General features: G+C 41.2%; 1 protein-coding gene across 3 annotated transcripts; it reads left to right on the top strand.

The window, feature by feature from the left end:
* Positions 1-17,597: 17,597 nt before the first annotated feature.
* Positions 17,598-22,773, top strand: LOC147003440 (vomeronasal type-1 receptor 4-like). 3 transcript variants are annotated; one of them, XR_015048005.1, is made up of 4 exons: positions 17,598-17,819; positions 17,940-18,102; positions 18,776-21,238; positions 22,100-22,773. XR_015048005.1 is itself a non-coding variant. In XM_085842069.1 (3 exons), the coding sequence occupies exon 3, from the start codon at positions 19,199-19,201 to the stop codon at positions 20,147-20,149; it is 951 nt and encodes a 316-aa protein (XP_085698195.1). In that variant the 5' UTR covers positions 17,598-17,819; positions 17,940-18,102; positions 18,776-19,198; the 3' UTR covers positions 20,150-22,773. The 3 variants fall into 3 exon arrangements, 2 of the variants coding, with proteins under 2 accessions (XP_085698195.1, XP_085698196.1); XM_085842069.1 differs by having other exon boundaries at positions 18,776-22,773; XM_085842070.1 differs by having other exon boundaries at positions 18,576-22,773.
* The last annotated feature ends 2,058 nt before the right edge of the window (positions 22,774-24,831 follow it).

Raw genomic sequence — 24,831 nt, 5'->3', positions numbered from 1 at the left:
CTTTATATATATTGGATATTAGTCCCTTATCTGATGTAGGATAGGTGAAGATCCTTTCCCAATCTGTTGGTGGTTTTTTTGTCTTATTGATGGTGTCTTTAGCCTTGCAGAAGCTTTGTAGTTTCATGAGGTCCCACTTGTCAATTCTCGATCTTACAGCACAAGCCATTACTGTTCTATTCAGGAATTTTTCCCCTGTGCCCATATCTTCAAGGCTTTTCCCCACTTTCTCCTCTATAAGTTTCAGTGTCTCTGGTTTTATGTGAAGTTCCTTGATCCACTTAGACTTGACCTTAGTACAAGGAGATAGGAATGGATCGATTCGCATTCTTCTACATGTTAACAACCAGTTGTGCCAGCACCATTTGTTGAAAATGCTGTCTTTCTTCCACTGGATGTTTTTAACTCCCTTGTCGAAGATCAAGTGACCATAGGTGTGTGGGTTCATTTCTGGGTCTTCAATTCTATTCCATTGGTCTATTTGTCTGTCACTATACCAGTACCATGCAGTTTTTATCACAATTGCTCTGTAGTAGAGCTTTAGGTCCGGCATGGTGATTCCACCAGAGGTTCTTTTATCCTTGAGAAGAGTTTTTGCTATCCTAGGTTTTTTGTTATTCCAGATGAATTTGCAGATTGCACTTTCTAATTCGTTGAAGAATTGATTTGGAATTTTGATGGGGATTGCATTGAATCTGTAGATTGCTTTTGGCAAGATAGCCATTTTTACAATGTTGATCCTGCCAATCCATGAGCATGGGAGATCTTTCCATCTTCTGAGATCTTCTATAATTTCTTTCTTCAGAGACTTGAAGTTTTTATTATACAGATCTTTCACTTCCTTAGTTAGAGTCACGCCAAGATATTTTATATTATTTGTGACTATTGAGAAGGGTGTTGTTTCCCTAATTTCTTTCTCAGCCTGTTTATTCTTTGTGTAGAGAAAGGCCATTGATTTGTTTGAGTTAATTTTATATCCAGCTACTTCACCGAAGCTGTTTATCAGGCTTAGGAGTTCTCTGGTGGAATTTTTAGGGTCACTTATATATACTATCATATCATCTGCAAAAAGTGATATTTTGACTTCCTCTTTTCCAATTTGTATCCCTTTGATCTCCTTTTGTTGTCGAATTGCTCTGGCTAGGACTTCAAGTACAATGTTGAATAGGTATGGAGAAAGTGGACAGCCTTGTCTAGTCCCTGATTTTAGAGGGATTGCTTCAAGCTTCTCACCATTTACTTTGATGTTGGCTACTGGTTTGCTGTAGATTGCTTTTATCATGTTTAGGTATGGGCCTTGAATTCCTGATCTTTCCAAGACTTTTATCATGAATGGGTGTTGGATCTTGTCAAATGCTTTTTCCGCATCTAAGGAGATGACCATGTGGTTTTTATCTTTGAGTTTGTTTATATACTGGATTACGTTGATGGATTTCCGTATATTGAACCATCCCTGCATCCCTGGGATGAAACCTACTTGGTCAGGATGGATGATTGTTTTGATGTGTTCTTGGATTCGGTTAGCAAGAACTTTATTGAGGATTTTTGCATCAATATTCATAAGGGATATTGGTCTGAAGTTTTCTATCTTTGTTGGGTCTTTTTGTGGTTTAGGTATCAGAGTAATTGTGGCTTCATAGAATGAGTTGGGTAGAGTACCTTCTGTTTCTATTTTGTGGAATAGTTTGTGAAGAACTGGGATTAGATCTTCTTTGAAGGTCTGATAGAACTCTGCACTAAACCCATCTGGTCCTGGGCTTTTTTTAGTTGGGAGACTATTAATGACTGCTTCTATTTCTTTGGGGGATATAGGGCTGTTTAGATCATTAACCTGATCTTGATTCAACTTTGGTACCTGGTATCTGTCTAGGAACTTGTCCATTTCATCCAGGTTCTCCAGTTTTGTTGAGTATAGCCTTTGGTAGAAGGATCTGATGGTGTTTTGGATGTCTTCAGGATCTGTTGTTATGTCTCCTTTTTCATTTCTGATTTTGTTAATTAGGATGCTTTCCCTGTGCCCTCTAGTGAGTCTGGCTAAGGGTTTATCTATCTTGTTGATTTTCTCAAAGAACCAGCTCCTTGATTGGTTGATTCTTTGAATAGTTTTTCTTGTTTCCACTTGGTTGATTTCACCCCTGAGTTTGATTATTTCCTGCCGTCTACTCCTCTTGGGTGAATTTGCTTCCTTTTGTTCTAGTGCTTTTAGGTGTGTTGTCAAGCTGCTAATGTGTGCTCTCTCTAGTTTCCTTTTGGAGGCACTCAGAGCTATGAGTTTTCCTCTTAAAAATGCTTTCATTGCGTCCCATAAGTTTGGGTATGTTGTGGCTTCATTTTCATTGAACTCTAAAAAGTCCTTAATTTCTTTCTTTATTCCTTCCTTGACCAAGGTATCATTGAGAAGAGTGTTGTTCAGTTTCCACGTGAAGGTTGGCTTTCTATTATTTATTTTGTTATTGAAGATCAGCCTTAGTCCATGGTGATCTGATAGGATGCATGGGACAATTTCAATATTTTTATATCTGTTGAGGCCTGTTTTGTGACCAATTATGTGGTCAATTTTGGAGAAGGTACCATGAGGTGCTGAGAAGAAGGTATATCCTTTTGTTTTAGGATAGAATGTTCTGTAGATATCTGCCAGATCCATTTGATTCATAATTTCTCTTAGTTTCACTGTGTCCCTGTTTAGTTTCTGTTTCCATGATCTGTCCATTGGTGAAAGTGGTGTGTTGAAGTCTCCCACTATTATTGTATGAGGTGCAATGTGTGCTTTGAGATTTACTAAAGTTTCTTTAATGAATGTGGTTGCCTTTGTATTTGGAGCATAGATATTCAGGATTGATAGTTCCTCTTGGAGGATTTTACCTTTGATGAGTATGAAGTGTCCCTCCCTGTCTTTTTTAATGACTTTGGGTTGGAAGTCAATCTTATCAGATATTAGAATGGCTACTCCAGCTTGTTTCTTCATGCCATTTGCTTGGAGAATTGTTTTCCAGCCTTTCATTCTGAGGTAGTGTCTATCCTTTTCTCTGAGATGAGTTTCCTGTAAGCAGCAAAATGTTGGGTCTTGTTTGTGTAGCCAGTTTGTTAGTCTATGTCTTTTTATCGGGGAGTTGAGTCCATTGATATTAAGAGATATTAAGGAAAAGAAATTGGTGTTTCCTGTTATTTTTGATGTTAAAGTTGGCATTTTGTTCTTGTGGCTGTCTTCTTTTAGGTTTGTTGAGGGATTACCTTCTTGTTGATTCTAGGGCGTGGTTCCTGTCTTTGTATTGGTTTTTTTCTGTTATTATCCTTTGAAGGGCTGGATTCGTGGAGAGATAATGTGTGAATTTGGTTTTGTCGTGGAATACTTTGGTTTCTCCATCTATGTTAATTGAGAGTTTGGCTGGGTATAGTAGCCTGGGCTGGAATTTGTGTTCTTTTAGTGTCTGTATAACATCTGTCCAGGATCTTCTGGCTTTCATAGTCTCTGGTGAAAAATCTGGTGTAATTCTGATAGGCTTGCCTTTATATGTTACTTGGCCTTTTTCTCTTACTGCTTTTAGTATTCTATCTTTATTTAGAGCATTTGTTGCTCTGATTATTATGTGTCGGGAGGTATTTCTTTTCTGATCCAGTCTATTTGGAGTTCTGTAGGCTTCTTGTATGTTCATGGGCATCTCTTTCTTTAGATTTGGGAAGTTTTCTTCTATAATTTTGTTGAAGATGTTTGCTGGTCCTTTGAGTTGAAAATCTTCATTCTCATCCACTCCTATTATCCGTAGGTTTGGTCTTCTCATTATGTCCTGTATTTCTTGGATGTTTTGAGTTAGGATCTTTTTGCATTTTCCATTTTCCTTGATTGTTGTGCCGATGTTCTCTATGGAATCTTCTGCACCTGAGATTCTCTCTTCCATCTCTTGTATTCTGTTGCTGATGCTTGCATCTATGGTTCCAGATTTCTTTCCTAGGGTTTCTATCTCCAGTGTTGCCTCATTTTGGGTTTTCTTTATTGTGTCTACTTCCCTTTTTAGGTTTAGTATGGTTTTGTTCATTTCCATCATCTGTTTGGATGTGTTTTCCTGTTTTTCTGTAAGGACTTCTACCTGTTTGATTATGTTATCATGTTTTTCTTTAAGGATTTGTAACTCTTTAGCAGTGTTCTCCTGCAATTCTTTAAGGGATTTTTGTGCTTCCTCTTTATTGTCTTCTTCCTTTTTAGCAGTGTTCTCCTGCATTTCTTTAAGTGTGTTATTAACGTCCTTCTTGAAGTCCTCTATCATCATCAGGAGATATGCTTTTAAATCCGTGTCTAGCTTTTCCGGTGTGTTGGGGTGCCCTGGACTGGGTGAAGTGGGGGTGCTGGGTTCTGATGATGGTGACTGGTCTTGGTTTCTGTTAGTAAGATTATTACGTTTACCTTTCGCCATCTGGTAAACTCTGGGGTTAGTTGTTATCGTTGTCACTATTTAAAGATTGGAGCAGAAGCTGTGTTCCACTCACCAGCAGTCCCAAAATCCTGCGGCGGGGGTCGTGGGTAGCTGGCGGGTGTCAGGCAACCCTGCGCTCCCGCTACCCTGGCGCTGATCCGGCCGGGTGAGGCCTGTGGCCCTACTCAGGCTGGTTTCTGCTTCCCTAACTAATGCAGTCTCAGGTCCCGCGCAATTGGATTGGAGCAGAAGCTGTGCTCCCCTCACCAGAAGTCTTAAGATCCTGTGGCGGGTGTTGTGGGCAGTTGGCGAGTGTCAGCAGACCCTGCGCCCCAGCTGCTCAGGTGCTTTTCTGACCGGAAGAGGCTTGTGGCCCTGTGTGGGCCGGATTTCTCTCTCCCCAACCAGAGCAGTCTCAGGTCCCGCGTGATTGGACTGGAGCAGAAGCTGTGTTCCACTCACCAGCAGTCCCAAAATCCTGCGGCGGGGGTCGTGGGTAGCTGGCGGGTGTCAGGCAACCCTGCGCTCCCGCTACCCTGGCGCTGATCCGGCCGGGTGAGGCCTGTGGCCCTACTCAGGCCGGTTTCTGCTTCCCTAACTAATGCAGTCTCAGGTCCCGCGCAATTGGATTGGAGCAGAAGCTGTGTTCCACTCACCAGCAGTCCCAAAATCCTGCGGCGGGGGTCGTGGGTAGCTGGCGGGTGTCAGGCAACCCTGCGCTCCCGCTACCCCGGCGCTGATCCAGCAGGATGAGGCCTGTGGTCCTACTCAGGCCGGTTTCTGCTTCCCTAACTAATCGCTAATATCCACTTATTATTAAGTGCATATCATGTGTGTTCTTTTGTGTTTGGGTTACCTCACTCAGGATGATATCCTCCAGATCCATCCACTTGCCTAAGAATTTCATAAATTCATTCTTTTTAATAGCTGAGTAGTACTCCATTGTGTAAATATACCACATTCTCTGTATCCATTCCTCTGTTGAGGGTCATTTGGGTTCTTTCCAGCTTCTGGTCATTATAAATACAGCTGCTATGAACATAGTGAAGCATGTGTGCTTATTACCAGTTGGAACTTCTTCTGGGTATATGCCCAGGAGAGGTTGCTGGATCTTCTGGTAGTACTATGTCTAATTTTCTGAGGAATAGTCAGACTGATTTCCAGAGTGGTTGTACCAGCTTGCAACCTCACGAGCAATCTACTGTCACCTGATTTTTGATCTTAGCCATTCTGACTGGTGTGAGGTGGAATCTCAGGGTTGTTTTGATTTGCATTTCCTTGATGATTAAGGATGATGAACATTTTTTCAGGTGCTTCTCAGCCATTTGGTATTCCTCAATTGAGAATTCTTTGTTTAGCTCTGTACCCCGTTTTTATGGGGTTATTTGAATTTCTGGAGTCCAGCATCTTGAGTTCTTTGTACATATTGGAGATTAGTCCCCTATCAGATTTAGGATTGATAAAGATCCGTTCCCAATCTGTTGGTGGCCTTTTTGTTTTATTGACAGTGGCTTTTGCCTTACAGATACTTTGCAATTTTATGAGGTCCCATTTGTTGATTCTGGATATTGCACCACCAGTCATTGCTGTTTTATTCAAAATAATTTTTCCCATGCCCATAACTTCAAGGCTTTTTCTCACTTTCTCCTCTATACATTTCAGTGTTTCTGGTTTTATGTGGAGGTCCTTGATCCACATAGACTTGAGCTTTGTAGAAGGAGATACGAATGGATCAATTCACATTCTTCTACATAACTGCCAGTTGAGCCAGCACCATTTGTTGAAAATGCTATCTTTTTTCCACTGGATGGCTTTATCTCCATTGTCAAAGATCAAGTGAGCATAGTTGTATGAGTTCATTCCTGGTTCCTCAATTCTATTCCATTGATCAACCAGTCTGTCTCTGTAACAATACCATACAGGTTTTATTGCAATTGCTCTGTAGTGCAGCTTGAGGCCAGGAATGATGATTCCACCAGATGTTCTTTTATCCTTGAGAAGAGTTTTTGCTATTCTAGTTTTTTGTTATTCCAGATGAATTTTCAAACTGCTCTTTATTACTAGGTGAAGAACTGAGTTGGAATTTTGATGGGGATTGCATTGATCTGTCGATTGCTTTTGGCAATATAGACATTTTCACTATATTAATCCTGCCAATCCATGAGAATGGGAGATCTTTCCATCTTCTGAGATCGTCTTTTATTTCTTTCTTCAGAAACTTGAAATTCTTATCATAAAGATCTTTTACTTCCTTTGTTAGTCACACCATGGTATTTTATATTATTTCTGAGTATTGTGAAGGGTGTTGTTTTCCTAATTTCTTTCTCAGCCCGTTTATCCTTTGTATGGAGAAAGGCCACTGAGTTTGAGTTAATTTTATATCCAGCTACTCCACTGAATCTGTTTCTCAGGTTTAGGAGTTCTCTGGTGGAATTTTTAGGGCTACTTATTTATACTATGATATCGTCTGCAAATACTGATATTTTGACTTCTTCCTTTCCAATTTGTATACGCTTGTACTGGCTAGTTTTGTGTCAACTTGACACAGCTGGAGTTATCACAGAGAAAGGAGCTTCATTTGAGGAGATGCTCCATGAGATCCAACTGTAAGGCATTTTCTCAATTAGTGATCAAGGGGGAAAGGCCCCTTGTGGGTGGGACCATCTCTGGGCTGGTAGTCTTGGGTTCTATAAGAGAGCAGGCTGAGCAAGCCAGGGGAGGCAAGCCAGTAAATAATATCCCTCCATGGCCTCTGTATCAGCTCCTGCTTTCTGACCTGCTTGAGTTCCAGTCCTGACTTCCTTTGGTGATGAACAGCAGTACGGAAGTGTAAGCTGAATAAACCCTTTCCTCCCCAACTTGCTTCTTGGTCATGGTGTTTGTGCAGGAAGAGAAACCCTGACTAAGACAACCCTTGATATCCTTTTGTTGTCTAATTGAACTGGCTAGGACTTCAAGTACTATATCGAATAGGTAGGGAAAGAGTGGGCAACTTTGTCTAGTATTAGATTTTAGTGGGATTGTTTCAAGTTTCTCTCCATGTAGCCTTATGTTGGCTACTGGTTTGCTGTATATCGCTTTCATTATGTTTATATATGTGCCTTGAATTTCTGATCTTTCCAAGACTTTTATCATGAATGGGTGTTGAATTTTGTCAAATGCTTCCTCAGCATCTAAGGTGATGATCATGTGGTTTTTGTCTTTGAGCTTGTTTATATACTGGATTACATTGATGGATTTCCTTATATTAAGCCATCCCTGTATCCTTGGCATGAAGCCTACTTGACCAGGATGAATGATTATTTTGATGTGTTCTTGGATTCAGTTTATGAGAATTTTATTGAGTATTTTTGCATCGATATTCATAAAGGAAATTGGTCTGAAGTTCTCTTTCTTTGTTGGATCTTTGTGTGGTTTAGGTTCAGAGTAATTGTATCTTCATAGAATGAATTGGGTAGCATACATTCTGATTCTATTTTATGGAATAGTTTGAGGAGAATTGGAATGAGGACTTCTTTGAAGGTCTGATAGAATTCTGCACTAAACCCATCTGGTCTTGGGCTTTTTTTGATTGGGAGACTTTTAATGACTGCTTATATTTCTTTAGGTTATATGGGCTGTTTACATCATTAACCTGATCCTGATTTAACTTTGGTCCCTGGTATCGATCTAGAAAATTGTCCATTTCATCCAGGTGTTCCAGTTTTGTTGAGTATAGCCTTTTATAGTCGGATCCGATGATGGTTTGGATTTCCTCCGGTTCTGTTTTTATGTCTCCCTTTTCATTTCTGATTTTGTTAATTAGGATACTGTCCCTGTGCCCTCTAGTTAGTCTGGCTAAGGATTTATGTATCTTGTTGATTGTTTCTTGGGTTTTTTTTTTTTTGAGAAAATCAACAAAACAACAACAACAACAACAAAGAGCTCCTGGTTAGGATGTTCCTTTGTATAATTCTTTTTGTTTACACTTTGTGGATTTCATCCCCGAGTTTGGTTGCTTCTTTCCATCCACTCCTCTTGGGTGTATTTCCTTCCCTTTGTTCTAGAACTTTTAGGTGTTCTGTCAAGCTGCTAATGTATGCTCTCTCTACTTTCTTTTTGGCAGTACTCAGAGCTATGAGTTTTCCTCTTAGGGCAGCTTTCATTGTGTCCCAAATTTGGGTATGTTGTGGCGTAATTTTCATTAAACTCTAAAAAGTCTTTAATTTCTTTCTTTCTTTCTTTCTTTCTTTCTTTCTTTCTTTCTTTCTTTCTTTCTTTCTTTCTTTCTTTCTTTCTTTCTTGACCAAGGTGTCATTGAGTAGAGCACTGTTCAGTTTCCACGTGAATGTTGGCTTTCTATTATTCATTCTGTTATTTAAGATCAGCCTTATTCAGTGGTGACCAGACAGGATGCATGGGATAATTTTAATATTTCTTTATCTGTTGAGGTCTGCTTTGTGACCAATTATATGTTCAGTCTTGGAGAAGGCACCATGAGGTGCTGAGAAAAAGGTACATCCTTGCTTTTTAGGATAAAATATTCTGTAGATGTCTGTTAAATCCATCTGCTTCACCACTTATGTTAATTTCAATGTTTCTCTGGTTTTTTTATGCCTCCAGGATCTGTCCTTTGATGAGAATGGGGTGCTGAAGTCTCCCATCATCATTGTGCGAGGTGCAGTGTGTGCTCTGAGCTTCTGTACAGTTTCCTTAATGAATGTGGATGCCCTTGTGTGGGAACTAAGGGTGTGTTGGGGAAAGGAAGGCAGAGGGAGGATAGCCTGCGTCTGTCCAGAGTTCCTCCTGTGCTCTGGGCAGACAGATGCTGGAGAGCTGCCAGACACTTTCCACTCAGCCCCAGGTGGGCATCTAAGCCACTGACCCCACTCAACCTGGGGTGGACAAGAGGCAGCCCCCAACTGGAGTCCCTGAGGCAACAGCCTGTTGCCCTGGGGTTATGGGTGGGAGGGCTGAGGGAAAGAGGTTACCATGCAGGCAAGAGTCCTTAGTCCAGGTTTTAACTGGAGCACAGAAAGGCCTTCAATTGGGAGATTGAAGAAACGGCTCATTAGGAGAAAGCCTATCCCATCTTCCAAGCACAGCTGGCCTTGATGAATAGAGACAGTCTATGGTTTTAGAGCTTTATTGTAGAAATACAGGAGGAAAGAGAGAAGAGAGAGAGAGAGAGAGAGAGAGAGAGAGAGAGAGAGAGAGAGAGAGAGAGAGAGAGAGAGAAACCAGCCATCACTAAGAGGAGAGAAAGGGGAGAAGGAGAGAGATGAAAGGCTAGAGAGTAAGAAACAAAGAGTGAGAGGGAGAGAGAGTAAGTGAGGGAGAGGATGAGGAGAGGAGAGGGAGAGGGAGAGGAGAGGAGAGGAGAGGAGAGGAGAGGAGAGGAGAGGAGAGGAGAGGAGAGGAGAGGAGAGGAGAGGAGAGGAGAGGAGAGGAGAGGAGAGCATAAGAGTGTGAGGTGGGGCTAAGCAGCTCCTCTTATGGCTGTTATGTATTGCTAGGTAACTGGGGAAGAGTTTAGACTGAAGGTCAGAAGCTTGGGACATTGTCTACCTGACTAAAAGTGACACTTCTCCTGTGGGGACTGAAGGGGTGGTAACTTCAACCAGAGGCAGGGTTCCAGGAGACATGGTCGATCGCCTGCCATCTCATGTAGGGGGGAATTACCACCCATCGAGTTATCCAGGGGTTGAAGATCTAGTCTCGACTGGAAACCAGGCTGTCTGTACATAGTGCAATGCCATACACCCTTGCATTTGGAGCATAGACACTCAGAATTGAGTGTACATTTTGTAAGATTCTACCCTGGATAATTATGAAGTGCCCCTCTGTGTCCTTTTTGATAACCCAGGGTTGGAAGTCTATTTCATTTGATATTAGAATGGCTACTCCATCTTGCTTCCTCAGACTATCTGCTTGGAAAATTGTTTTCTAGCCCTTTACTCTGAGGCAGTGTCCAACCCTGTCCCTGAGGTGGGCTTCAGGCATGCAGCAGAATGTTGGGTCCTACTTATGTAGCCAGTCTTTTTATTGGGTAATCAAGTCCATTGATATCAAAAGACACCAAGGTAAAGTAATTGTTGCTCCCTGCCATTTTTGTTGTTAGAGTGGGGATTCTGCTCCTGTGAGTATTCTCTTTTAGGTTTGTTGAAAGATTACCTTCTTGCTCTTTCTACGGTGCAATTTCCCTCCTTGTGTTTGAGTATTCCATTCATTATTCTTTGAAGGGCAGAATTTGTGGAAAGATATTTTGTGAATTTGGTTTTGCCATGGAATACTTCAGCCTCTCCATCTGTGGTAATTGAGAGCTTTGCTGGGCACAGTAGCCTGGGATGGAATTTGTGCTCTCCTAGGGTCTGTATAACATCTGTCCAGGATCCTCTGGCCTTCATAGTCAATGAAGAGAAATATAGTGCAATTTCAATAGATCTGCCTCTATATGCCACTTGACCTTTTTCCCTTACTGCCTTCAACCTCTATCTTGATTTAGTGCATTTGTTGCTCTGATTATTATGGGTTAGGAGGAATTTCCTCCGGTCCAGTCTATTTGGAGTTCTGCAGGCCTCTCGTATGTTTATGGGCATATCCTTCTTTAGGCTAGGGAAGTTCTCTACCATAATTTTGTTGAAGATATTCACTGGCCCTTCAAGTTGAAAACCTTCATTCTCATCCATACCCATTATCCCCAGGTTTGCTCTGCTCATTGTGTCCTGGATTTCCTGGATGTTTTGAGTTAGAATCTCTTTGCCTTTTTCATTTTGTTTGATTGTTGTGTCCATGCCTTCCATGGAATCTTTTGCACCTGAGATTCTCTTGTCCATCTCTCATACTCTGTTGCTGATGTTCGTATTTATGGTTCATGATTAGGATTTCTTTCTTCAGAATTGTCTCCCTTTGGGTTTTCTTTATTGTTTCTACTTACATTTTTAGATCCTGGATGGCTTTCTTCAGTTCCATCACCTCTTTGGTTGTGTTTTCCTATAATTCTTTAAGGGATTTTTGTGCTTCCTCTTTAAGGTCTTCTCCCTATTTAGCAGTGTTTCCCTGCAATTTTTCAAGGGATTCTTGTTCTTCTTGTTTAAGGACTTCTACCTCGTTAGCAGTGTTCTCGTGAATTTCTTTAAGTGAGTTATTAATGCCCTTCCTAAAAGTCATCCATCAGCATCATGAGATATGAATTTAAATTCGAAACTTGCTTTTCAGATGTGCTCAGGTATCCAGGACTCACTGTGGTGGGAGTACTGGGACCTAATGATGCCGAGTGGTCTTGGTCTCTGCCAGTAAGATTCCCATATTTGCCTTTCACCATATGGCAATCTCTGGTGTTAGATGTTCCAGCTGTCTCTGGCTTGAGCTTGTTCCTCCTGTGATTCTGCCAGCCTCAGTCAGCACTCCTGTGAGTCCAACTCTCTCCTGAGTCCTAGTGGTCTCTGCAGGCAACCCCTCCACTTTCAGGGAAGGTGTACAGATGTCTGACACCCAGATCTATTCTACCTCCTGCCTGATGATGAATGCCTGCAGGGACCCTGTCTAAGAAGCTCCGTTGCCTATGTGGCCCACATGCTTTCCAGTGTGCACTGGTCTCTGAGAAACCCAGGATACAAGGTGATGAGCTCACCTGAGTCCAGGGCCAGAGCCCTCCCTGGAGGCTGACTCCCCTCTGGATGGGAAGGTTCCAAGAGGTCTGGGTCTCAGTTCGGTCTCCTGGCTGAGGATGAAGGTCTGAAAGGACCCTGTTCAAGAAGCTCTGTTGCTTCTGCAGCCCACTTGGTCTCTTGCATGGACTGCTCTCCAAGAGACCTGGGATACAAGATGGTGCTCTCACCTGAGTCCTGGGTTCAGAGACCTCTCCGAAGGCCAACTCTCCTCAGTGACCCCAAGATCATGGGTGTGCTAGGGCACTTGCAGCATGGGGAGTCCCCTGGGGCCAATGGGATCATCCACTGAGTTCATGCCCAAGGTGGCCCTGTGCTGGATCCAACCAGAATGAACACCAGCCACTGTTTGTGCTGGCTTCCTGCATCCCTGTTCCTGCTGGCATGACCCCCTCCCTGTCCTTACTGTCTTGGAACAGATGTTGCACTCCACTCACCAGCGATCCCAAGATCCTGGGCATGATAGGGCACCTGCAACATGAAGAGGCCTCTGGGGACCAAAGGACCATCTGCCGAGTTCCTGCCCATGGTGGTCCGGGTCTATCGCCAACCTAGATCCTTTGCTACAGTCTCCTCTGTCCTAATCACCTCGGGCTCTTAGTTCTTATTCACAGGTAAGCAGATCTGGCTGAACTATGGGATACTACATGCATACTAGGCTTGCCAAAATCTTATTAGGTCTCAAAGAAACTCTGGATAAACTACTAACTCAGGTGACCATTAACATATCTGGCAGGTTCCAGGGTCACCGAGCCATGGGTCCCACCACTGTGCTGCCAACTTTCCCAACTCAGCACAGGACAGCACACCGGAGCAGAGTTTACAGTTTCAGAAGGATCCAGGTCAGGGTAGCACACCCATCCACTGCTGTGAGCTGAGAGCACAGCTCCCATGGTTTCCTCAGGGAAAACAATAGAATATTGACAGATTTTAATAAAGTTATCATCTGTGTTTGAAATTTGGATTGTGATTTGTAGCAGCTGAAGGATCAGTCTGGGTTGGTTTCTGCCCTCAGAATATTCAAGCACCATTGTGCACTGGGCTGGATTGGAAGAAATGAACCTTATCAGGTTGGATGGGTTAGGAGGATCTGGAATGGCATGAATACAGATAAATAATCATCTTTGGAGACAGTTTTGGGTGAAACAACTCTTTTGCTTTGGGGTGAACAAGTGCTATATAAACACTGGGGACTGTGTAAGTGTTTGTGTGAGTTTATATCATTGGCAGAAGCTGAAGTATTAGGAATCCCTCATTTGCATAAAGAAGAATTCCAGATGCTAGTAAGACATGTCTTCATAAATCAGATAGGAAGTCTGATCTAAAACTGGCCATCAGGTTATGTGACTACCTTAAGTGTGACAGATATGGTGTTGTACAGACTACATGTGCAGGTATATCCAGAAACAGAACATGGAAAAAACAGTCCTACTTCTGTCAGACTCATCATGAGATTTTTCGGGTTGGACATGACTCAACCTCACTCCTGCTCTGGACTGACTTTCCCATTCACACAGTTTTATGGGTTCATATCCCTCCCCATTTTTTATGAAGGTGAGATTCCATCTGCTAGGGGCCAGGCCCAATAGTTCTTCTTTCTTGTTGATTCGTCTTGAGGCTGTCAATGAGGAAACACATCTGCAGGGAGTAAGACTTTGAGTTACAAGTTATTTGGGGCTACTCTTTAACAATAAGTCATTTACCTATCTTAAGTCTATGAAACTTTTCTAATTTAGCTAACCTGCCTGAGCTCCTTTTAGGTTAGTTACTGTTCAGCACCTCATCATAAGACAGCAGGGGATTAAGGTAAGTAGCCTTTGTTCAATCTCCACGGAAATTACAGGGCTCTAACTTCAAGCCTGCTAGTTGAAGTCACAGGAAGAAAAGGAGACACATTGAAAAATGCTTTTAATCTTTATTTCTAAATTCTCTCTAATTGGTTCATATGAGAGTTGTCTAAGAAAAGAGGATTCTGGTTAGAAAAGGGGGAATACTTTTTTTTCTTTATCTGTCCTCAGCATTTATACATCTATCAGGATAAATGATCATATGATTAAAATGTTCATAACAAGTGAAGCTAGCAGAGAGTGGATTGGATCTCTCTCTCTGGGTTTGACCTCCTGTTAAAGGATTTTAATGTTGGTAAAAACCAACTTGAAAGCAAGTCCAGGCTGGCAAAGACATAGATCAGCTACAGAGTATTTAGTGTATTCATTAGGGTAGTGATTACTCATGATTCCTAGACAACATTACTACTCCCATATATCACTGATGGAATTCTGAAAGTGAGTTTTAAGTTTTAAACATGGTACCATCATGACCAATGGATTCAATTTTTAATCCCTAATGTCTACAACCTCCATATATGAAGGTCTCCTGCATGAAGTCACCTGTGTTTCAGTAAGGAATACAGAGGAAAGATCAGGGAATAGAGGAAATGAAATTGGGTTATAGAGAGATCTCAATTCTGGTCTGACAGTCCTGTGTTCTTTTTTTTCATGTCCATTATAAGACACTGTAGCAAAACATCTCCAGTGGTGTGTATTGGGAGGGATATGAGTAAGCTGGGAAGTAGCAAAGTTAGAAAGAGAAATAACAAAAACACCCATAAGAATAAAGCAAAGGGAAGACAGTGGAGGGTACACAGCTTGACAGTGGTCACAGATCATGGATGTCCTTCCAGGAGATCTTGTTGTTCTATTGTGGATGGCCTCTCTTCTGCCTCCTCAGAGAGTTGGGAAATCTCCTTGGTTGTTGTAGTTATGTTGGACATTTGTAGTAGGAACCTAAATAGGCCTATGCTGATTCTGTGGAAACACACGGTCAAAGTTGTTACACATTTTTTTTTGTATGTGTGTGAGGGGATTTCCTACCTTCTAAATCAAGTCCAGATGCGAGGAATTACTCCTGGTAAATGCCAATGGAAGAAGAAGGGAGGGTTTTTGGAACTCTTGTAATGTTAAATACATTTAGGGTAGTAAGATCCATCTTGTTCAGTGGGTAGGCATTTGTTTTTTGTTTTATGAGTTGGATTTTAGGGTTTGCTGTGTTCTTTCTATTATCCTTTGCTTGACTCTGTTTGTTGTTAGGAAGCCCTGTGTGGTGGGCAATTTCACATTGTGAACACAAGGTTTTTTAATTGTGCACTAGTAAAAGCGGGGCCATTGTCAGTTTTTATCTGTTGGAGAATGCCCATAAAGGCAAAGGTGGAGAACATATGGTGAATTAACTTTTTTGATTTTTCATTCATTTGAGCAATAGCCCACATAGAATGCTAGTATGAATCAAAACTAAGAAAGATATTTTTGTCCATGGAATTGGGAATGGGTATGATATCAATTTGCCATAGGGCATTGGGTATGAGAGTCCAGAGTTTGGTGTCCATAGCTTGTAAAGTGTCCGTAGTAATAGGGATGCACAACAGGAAAATGTTTTTATTCTTCTTTGAGTCTAAGCCAGAGGTACATTGGGAAAATGGGCTTGCAACCCTTTTATATTTGTTTTTGTATATGAATGGGATTTATCTGCTTGTTCAACAGAGGCAATGAACATTCCTATAGAGGCAGTCTGATCAGCAAGGAAGTTTCCATCAGATATCTGATCTGGAAGGGGACTATGAGATCTGGCATGTTGCTGGTAAAGGGAAAATGTATCTTTAGTGTAAAAGGGGGGAGTGGATTGTGTCTAATTTGACAGAAAATCTTCATAACCAGGGAGTCAAATTAAGAGAATTTACATTGTATCTAAAAGATTAAATGGAATAGGGATTTCTTTTAGAACTAAAACAAATAGCAAGAAATTATATTGCAAGAAATTATAGGGCAACACTTGAACAGGATAGCAGAAGTGTTCATTTTCCAGGAAGTGGCATTTTTGTCATTAAATATTGAGGAGTCCCTTATGATGGATTTGTTTGTAAATGGCTTGGGTGGGGAAATAACCATAGGAAATGAAGAATAGAAACCCATTTTTCATTGCGGTAATGTTTATCAATATGTTCTGCGAATCCTATTAAGTTAATAATAAAGCAGGAGTGATTTATGACTATCTATGAATATTAGAGATAGAAAAATGTATAGCAAGAATATCAGGTTATTTCCCTGTGTTTGTCTCTATACGTATGATTTCTAATACTAACAACTAGTGTATCCACTATAGTTAGAATTCTGGGTGCACTGCACAATAGAATACGGAGCCATCCCAGCATACATTGCGACTGCTGGTGTAGCTGAGGAGTTAAAACCTGGAAATGGTGTCATATCCTCTCATTCCAGAGATGTAGGTGTATTTCAATATATAACATCCATCATCTTAAACCACTACATAAACAAACTCTAAGGAAAAAAAACCTGATCATTTTATTAGGTGCTGGAAAAGTATTTGGCAAAATTCAACATGTCATCATGTTAAAAGTCTTGGAAAGATCAGGAATTAAAGGCCTTTATATGAACATAGCAAAAGCAGTAGAAAGCAAAGCAGTAGTCAACATTACACTAAATAGAGAAAATTGAAATAATCCCAGTAGTATTGGAAATTAGGGAAGGCTTCTAACTATCTGCCTATGTATTGAATATGATACTTGAAGATCTAGCTAAAGCAATTTGAAAACAAAAGTTGTTCGAAGGGATACCAACTGAAAAGGAAAAATCAAAATATCACTATTGGCAAATGATATAATAGTATACTGAAGTGACCACAAATATTCCACCAGAGAACTCCTACAACTGATAAACTCAGCAAAGTGGCTGGATATAAAACTAACTTAAACAAATCAACAGCCTTCCAATACTCAAAGGATAAACAGGCTGAGAAAGAAATTAGGGAAATGACATCCTTCATAATAGTAACAAAGAATATAATATATCTTGGTGTGACTCTAACCAAGCAAGTGAAAAATCTGTAGTTCAAGAACTTCAAGTCTCTGAAGAAAGAAATTGAAGTTCTCAGAGATGGGAAGCTCTCCCCTGCTCATGGATTGGCAGGGTTAATATAGTAAAAATGACCATCTTGCTGAAAGCAATCTACAGATTCAATGTAATCCCATCAAAATTCCAACTCAATTCTTCATAAAGTTAGAAAGAGCAATTTACAAAGTTCTCTGGAATGACAGAAAACCCACTTTGTCCTTCGACAAAGTCCTTATCTGTACATGGGAATATACAAGACACCAGATCACATATTGATTTTCTGTCTGGAAGTACTTGATTTTAGCATGATTTTGCAAAAAGGAAAGCATATGGTATAATGAATCCCCCTCCCAGGAAATGCATGTAAGAAATCTCTTGATCTCCCCTGGAATGTCTCTTTCTACTCTTGATGACAAAATCAATTCAGAACTTAGAATCTCTCAAAGGAAATTTGACTAGTCATTAAGATCTAACAAACTCTTGGCATCATCCTTAATTACCAGAAAGTGAAAATGATGATTTGCTCTGGGGATAAATGTTTTTTTTTTCTTTCATTAGAAGTATTGCAACATCCCCACACAGACACAATAAATAATACCAAGTATAACACAGTAATCTGCTCTCTGAGTTATGTCAGTACCACATACTGTGTCTTCATGAGCTCTGATAGCGTGTCTCAGTCAGTGAAACACTTCATGGAAAATATGGGGCAGGTAAGGATTTCTTTTGGACCAGTCTTCGGAAATAGTTACACAGAAAAGGTCATCAAACGGAGTGGAATTCAGAACTCTGTTTCTGCAATAACTCTCAGAAGTAGGCCTTCATCCCTATGAGCATCACCATCATTGATGAATGTAGGTGAGATTCCTGCAATTGTAGATTTTTGCTTAGACTTGATTTCTTTCCTCTGCAATCAATGGTGTTTTGTAGAGCCAACATTAATCATTAGAATGACTTCATTTTTATCTCCACAGTTTATCTAATTACGTCAGTCGTTTCCTTTGTGTAAAGAAATGTATATTCCATGGCTCAGGATTCATCTGAAAAATTCCTTCATCTGACGACTATATGTGAGAGGACAGGTTTTTAAATGTAGGATGATGGCTTATTTTTTCTATGGACAGCAAAATAAAAAAAGTAAGTTTCAGAGTAAACATTGTCTATCTCAAACTCAGTTTCAAAAAAATCTATGTGTGTAAATACATAAACTGTAATTTTTTTAGTGATTTCAGTTGTGGATGACAAAAACTGTAGATGAATCAATTTTGTGTGCAGCACCCAGTTCCTTATAAAAACAGATAAAGTTCAGATATTTATAAGTTAATAATATGCTTGGGTTCCAGACACTTTTATCCTACATATATGATATATTTGTAAATGAAGGTTTTTCTATGTGAATAGAATAATAGTGACATTTTCAGAAATATTATGCATTCTATCATTATGGTAAAGATTGTAAAAATTTATCAAAACTAGATGGATTATTTTAGGGGGGAATTCTTCAGTCTCATTCTTTTGTAAAGTATAATTACTAAATTTTTATTTTGTTCTTTAAATTTTTATTCATTTAATTGTTTTATACATTTGTGTTTTGCCTGCATGTATGGCAGTAAATACCACATCCCCTTTAATTGGATTTACACACAATTAGATGCTGTCATATGGGTGGTGGAAATTGAACTAAGGTTGCTGCAGTTAAGCAGCCACCAGTGCCCTAAATTGCTGTGCCATCTCTCCAGCCCTGCATTATATTTTAAAAGATATACTTACTTTATTTTATGTACATGAATGGTGTTGTTCTGAATGACAGGAAATAAAAGAACGAAGTGGCATAAAGGTCAATAGATGGCATTAGATCCAGAACCAACTATCCAAAACCAAATTTGTTCTTCTTAACACACTACTATAACATGAGGAAAAATGCTGAATTCTAATCAAGCAAAAATACAGGCTTGTCTATAAATGTTAATTTATAAATATGCAGAGCCCATACTGTGTTAAAATGTGTGTAATGATGTTAACCAATGGAGATAGTGCTGTATCACACACACAGATCCATCATGAGGAAAGAAAAAGTAAAACACTTGTAAAGTTGATATTATGGATCAATGTTCATGCAGTGTTCCAGTCAACATGATCATACAGATAAAGTAGTGCTGCTCTTTGTGGGGGAAAATATTTCAAATCAATTGGAAAGGTCAGGATTTGAGAAGACTCAAACAGCACTGCCCTCATGATCACTATTCCGTTGACCAATGAGGTTGTCTCCATGTTGTCTCAGAATAAATCTGTGAAAACCACAGAGGAAGTGGCTCTTCAGGTCCTCTTGCTTTGCCAGGTTGGGGTTGGGACTGCAGTCAACATTTTTCTGATTGTTCATAATTTATCTCCAATCTTGAATGGATCTCAACAGAAACCCATAAAAGTCATTCTAGCCAACTTGGCTGTGGGCAATACCTTGATTCTGCTCTTTGCATTTCCAAACAATATGACACTTTTTGTTCCAAAGGAGCCCCCAACTGACCTAAAATGTAAACTTGGGTACTTCATTTGCCTGGTGGCTCGAAGTACAAACATGTGCTCCACCTGCTCTCTGAGCACTTATCAGCTTGTCACTCTTGCTCCTGGTAGCTGGGGTAGGGTGATGCTCCATGGAAGAGCCCCCATATTTGTGAGGTATACATGTTATAGTTGTTGGTTGTTCAGTGTCTTAAATAATGCTCATATTCCAATGAAAGTCAGTGGTCCTCAGAAAACATACAATGATACCAATATCAAAAGCAAGTGGGTTTGTTCCACCACTGGTTTCAGTATAGGCACTCGCATCTTGTCATTTACCCATGATGCAGTGTTCATCAGCATAATCATCTGGAGCAGTGTCTCCATGGTTATTCTCCTGAACAGACACCACCAAAGACTGCAGCATATTCAATCCACAAATCAGAAGCTCAGAGTTCATGCTGAGACTAGAGCATCCCACACCATCCTGATGCTGGTGGTCACATTTGTGACCTGTTATCTTCTAGACTGTATTTGTACATTCTGTCACATTTCTTTTGTGGACTCTCGGCTCTGGTTGAGACGTGTCAAAGAAATTTTGGCTGTAAGCTTCCCTACCTTTTCTCCATTATTGTTGATCTTTAGGGATCCCAAAGATCCTTGTTCTCTGCTATTCAGCTGCTGAAAATGACAGTCCAAGTGACAAACATTCCTCATAACTCTCCTAACAGCCATCAATATTCTATTTTCTTGGGTATTGGTTAGTTCATAATGTTGTTGCACCTACAGGGTTGCAGATCTCTTTAGGTCCTTGGATACTTTCTCTAGCTCCTCCATTGGGAGCCCTGTGATCCATCCAATAGCTGACTGTAAGCATCCACTTCTGTGTTTGATAGGCCCTGGCCTAGTCTCAGAAGAGACAGGTATATCAGGGTCCTTTCAGCAAACACTTGCTAGTGTATGCAATGGTGTCATCGTTTGGAGGCTAATTATGGGAGGATCCCTGGATATGGCAGTCTCTAAATGGTCCATCCTTTTATCTCAGCTCCAAACTTTGTCTCTGTATCTCCTTCCATGGGTGATTGTTTCCAATTTTAAGAAGGGGCAAAATGTCCACACTTTGGTCTTCGTTCTTCTTCAGATTCATGTGTTTTACAAATCGTCTCTTATATCTCGGGTATACTAAGTTCCTGGGCTAATACTCACTGATTAGCAAGTACATATCCTTTGAGTTCTTTTGTGATTGTGTTACCTCACTCAGGATGATGCCCTCCAGGTACAACCATTTGCCTAGGAATTTCATAAGTTCATTGTTTTCAATAGCTGAGTAGTACTCCATTGTGTAAATGTACAACATTTTTTGTATCCATTCCTCTGTTGAGGGGCATCTGGGTTCTTTCCAGCTTCTGGCTATTATAAATAAGGCTGCTATGAACATAGTGGAGCATGTGTCCTTCTTACCGGTTGGGACATCTTCTGATATATGCCCAGGAGAGGTATTGTGGGATCCTCCAGTAGTACTATGTCCAATTTTCTGAGGAACGGCCAGACTGATTTCCAGAGTGGTTGTACAAGCTTACAATCCCACCAACAATGGAGGAGTGTTCCTCTTTCTCCACATCCTCGCCAGCATCTGCTGTCACCTGAATTTTTGAACTTAGCCATTCTGACTGGTGTGAGATGGAATCTCGGGGTTGTTGACTTGCATTTCTCTGATGTTTAAGAATGTTGAACATTTTTTTCAGGTGTTTCTCAGACATTCGGTATTCCTAAGGTGAGAATTCTTTGTTTAGCTCTGAGCCACATTTTTAAATGGGGTTATTTGATTTTCTGGAGTCAAAGAACCTCTTGAGTTCTTTACATATATTGGATATTAGTCCCCTATCAGATTTAAGATAGGTAAAGATCCTTTCCCAATCTGTTGGTGGCCTTTTTGTCTTATTGACGGTATCTTTTGCCTTGCAGAAGCTTTGCAGTTTCATGAGGTCCTATTTGTCAATCCTCGATCTTACAGCACAAGCCATTGCTGTTCTATTCAGGAATTTTCCCCCTGTGCCCATATCTTCGAGGCCTTTCCCCACTTTCTCCTCTATAAGTTTCAGTGTCTCTGGTTTTATGTGAAGTTCCTTGATCCACTTAGATTTGACCTCAGTACAAGGAGATAGGAATGGATCAATTCACATTCTTCTAAATGATAACACCTAGTTGTCCCAGCACCATTTGTTGAAAATGCTGTCTTTCTCCCACTGGATTGTCTTAGCTCCCTTGTCAAAGATCGAGTGACCATAGTTGTGTGGGTTCATTTCTGGGTCTTCAATTCTATTCCATTGGTCTACTTGTCTGTCACTATACCAGTACCATGCAGTTTTTATCACTAGCTCTATCCTTAGTTTCAGTGGTCAGAGTACTCTCTGCAGGCAAGCTCTCCTCTTGCAGGGAAGGTGTCCAGATATCTGGTGTTCGAACCTGCCTCCTGGCAGATGTTGTGTTCCACTCACCAGAGGTCTTAAGATCCCATGGAGGGTCCTGTGAGGAACTTGGGGGTGTCCAGAAACAGCGCAGAAGGAACCCTGGTGCTGGAGTGGACCGGAATGGACTTATGCCCCTAATCATGCCGGGTTATCTTCTTCCCTAGTTAATGCAGTCTCAGGTCCCGTGTGATTGGATTGGAGAAGATGCTGTGTTCTACTCACCAGAGGTCTTAGGATCCCGTGGGGGATCCTGTGCAGTTCCTTGTGGGTGTCTGGAGACTCCCCGTGCCAGGAATCCTGGTGCTGCAGTGGACCGCAAGGTGGTCAGATGTCCGGAGCCCGAAAAGGGTGCTGCCTCAGAAGCTCTGTGGCTCCCGCCTGTCCCAGAAGCTGTCCACTTCTGTGTGCATGCTCTCACCTGTGCAGACTACTTTTCAGCTGAGTCCTGGAACCAAGATGGCTCCCGCCGTTCCTGAGGCAAAAATCTTCCTGGCCCGGTGGACACCTGTCCTCTGGCAGGGGAGGTTGTTGGATGTCTGGAGCCTGAAATGGGTGCTGCCTCAGAAGCTCTGTGTCTCCCACCTGTCCCAGAAGCTGTCTGCTTCTGTGTGCACACTGTCACCTGTGCAGACTACTTTTCGGCGGAGTCCCGGAACCAAGATCATCTTTTCCTTTTAATAAGGCGGCTGTCTCAAACAAAATTATTCTTTTTATTTGAAGAATTTTCAGACATTTTTATCTCAAATCTATGGGGCTTTAATCCATATTTAATTGTCAATTTTCGGACATAAATTTTAGTTGAAAAAGGAGATGTATGCTTATCCTAGAACAAAGTAAAATACTGAACAAAAATAATATATTATGCTGCGTATTGTGTCTTATTTCCACATATATTAGTCCCAAATGCTGTCATGTTACTTAGGAAAAAATACTATACAATGAAACTTGCTTCTCATGCATACTGGTTCATTTACTTTGCCAAAGAAAGTCTTGTTTCTTTTCCCATGAAGGTTTGCTTTTTATCACTGAAAATCAAAACTAAGTCCTAGTTTTCTTTTTCTTTCTCCTTTTTTCTATTAATTAATATATTAACTCAGTTTGCATCACATTGCTGCCTCACCCTACCTAGTTTCCTCTCATATAGCCCAACCCACTATCCTGTCTCCCTTCTCCTTTGAGAAGTTGAAGGCCTTTCCTTGGTATCTCCCAAACCAGGCACATTAAGACTGATGGGCTTGGTGCATGTTTTCCCCAAAATGCCCCACAAGACAGCCCAGTTTTGGAAATGGGATCCACGGGCAGGCAACATATTTAGGAACTGTTCCTGTTCCAGTTGTTGGGTGGATCTGTATGAAAGCCACATTTCACATCTGCTATCTATGTGTGTGAGGGGCCTAGATTCAATCCCAATATCCTCTTTGGATAGTGTTCATTTTCCAAGAAACCCCAATTATCCAAGTTACTTGACTGTGTCAGTCTTCCTGTTCCTGTGGAGTTCCTCTCCCTTTCAGGAGCCTCACTACTTTCCCAACTCTTCCATGAGACTCCTCATGCTCAGAACAATCTTTGGCTGTGGGGCTCTGAATCCCTTTCAGTCAGCTGCTTGGAGGATCCTCTCAGAAGACAGTTATGCTAGACTCCTATCTGTAAGCATAACAAAGAATCATTAATATTGTGAGATACTGGTACAGGCCAAAGGGATGTGTCTCAAGTTGGGCCAGTTTTTGGATGCCCAATCTCTTCATTTTTAGTCCATCTTTGTCCCTGCATTTCTCCTATACAGGAAAAATTTCATCTCCTAAGTCTTGTGGGTACACCTGTGTCTGTATTTCTTCACTGTGTGTCTGGCCTGGCCACAGGAAGTGGCTATTTCTGAATCTATATCCCCACCACTAGGAGTACCAGCTAAAGTCAAACCCATAGACTCTTAGGAGCCTTCCCAATCCTAGGTCTCTGGAACCTCCTAAAGATGTGCCCCAAGCCCCATCCCACTTCAAAAGCTGATTTCCATTCATTATCCCAGCCTTCTGGTCCTCATTTCTGTCACTTTCTGTGTGCCCAGGTACCAGAAGTTTTCAATGGAGACCTCTATTCAGGCATGGTGGAAAGATCCCAGAGAGGGAAGTGAGTGCAGGCAGAGAGACAGAGGAAGCCTCTGCCATGCCTTCTGGGTCACTTGGTAACTCCAAGTCTGGGTTGGGGAAAAGCCAGTGAGTAATGTGGTGGAACTAGGGCTGACTTATCAAGAGATCTCTCCCCAAGTGTTACAGCTCTTGGAACAAAAGGGTCAGATAAAGGAATAGTTTTGCATTCCTTTAATTCCCTGCTTGGCTCTCCTAAATACAGTTCTGGCAATGATTTAGAGTTTGACAGCAAGCCCCTCTCATTGCCTTGGGCTGAGAGTTTGGGGGAAACCTTATTTGCATGTGAGAGGGCTTGGTGCTGTTCCTATGTGACTGATATCCACGCCTCTCCTGTGGGGGCTGTGGGGACAGTAACTTCAACAGGAGCCAGGGTCCAGGAGACATGAGAGAATTCCTTCTGTCCCATGTAAGTGAATTATCACTACCAGGTCTCGGAGGTCAAGATCTAGCCTCGACTGGAAACCAGGCTCTCTGCATGTAGCCCATTGCCCCACAACTTTCCATACCTAGTCCTGAACATCCCCAACTACCCACTCCCTTCGCCCTCCCATCACGTTCCCTTCCTCCACCTGCCTCATATGTCTATTTTATTTCACTTTATAAAAGAAATTCAAGCATCATCATTTGGGACTTATTTTAAAGCTTCTTTGGTTTTCTGGAAAGTGCCATGTACTTTATATATAATATTCACATATAAATGTGTACAAACAATGATTGTCAGATTGGGATCTGAGTTACATTGCATACATAAT

Source organism: Mus caroli, unplaced genomic scaffold, assembly GCF_978045245.1.
Source record: "Mus caroli unplaced genomic scaffold, Mus_caroli_1 scaffold_8, whole genome shotgun sequence".
Lineage (NCBI taxonomy): Eukaryota > Metazoa > Chordata > Mammalia > Rodentia > Muridae > Mus > Mus caroli.
This window is presented reverse-complemented; position numbering and strand designations above follow the sequence as displayed.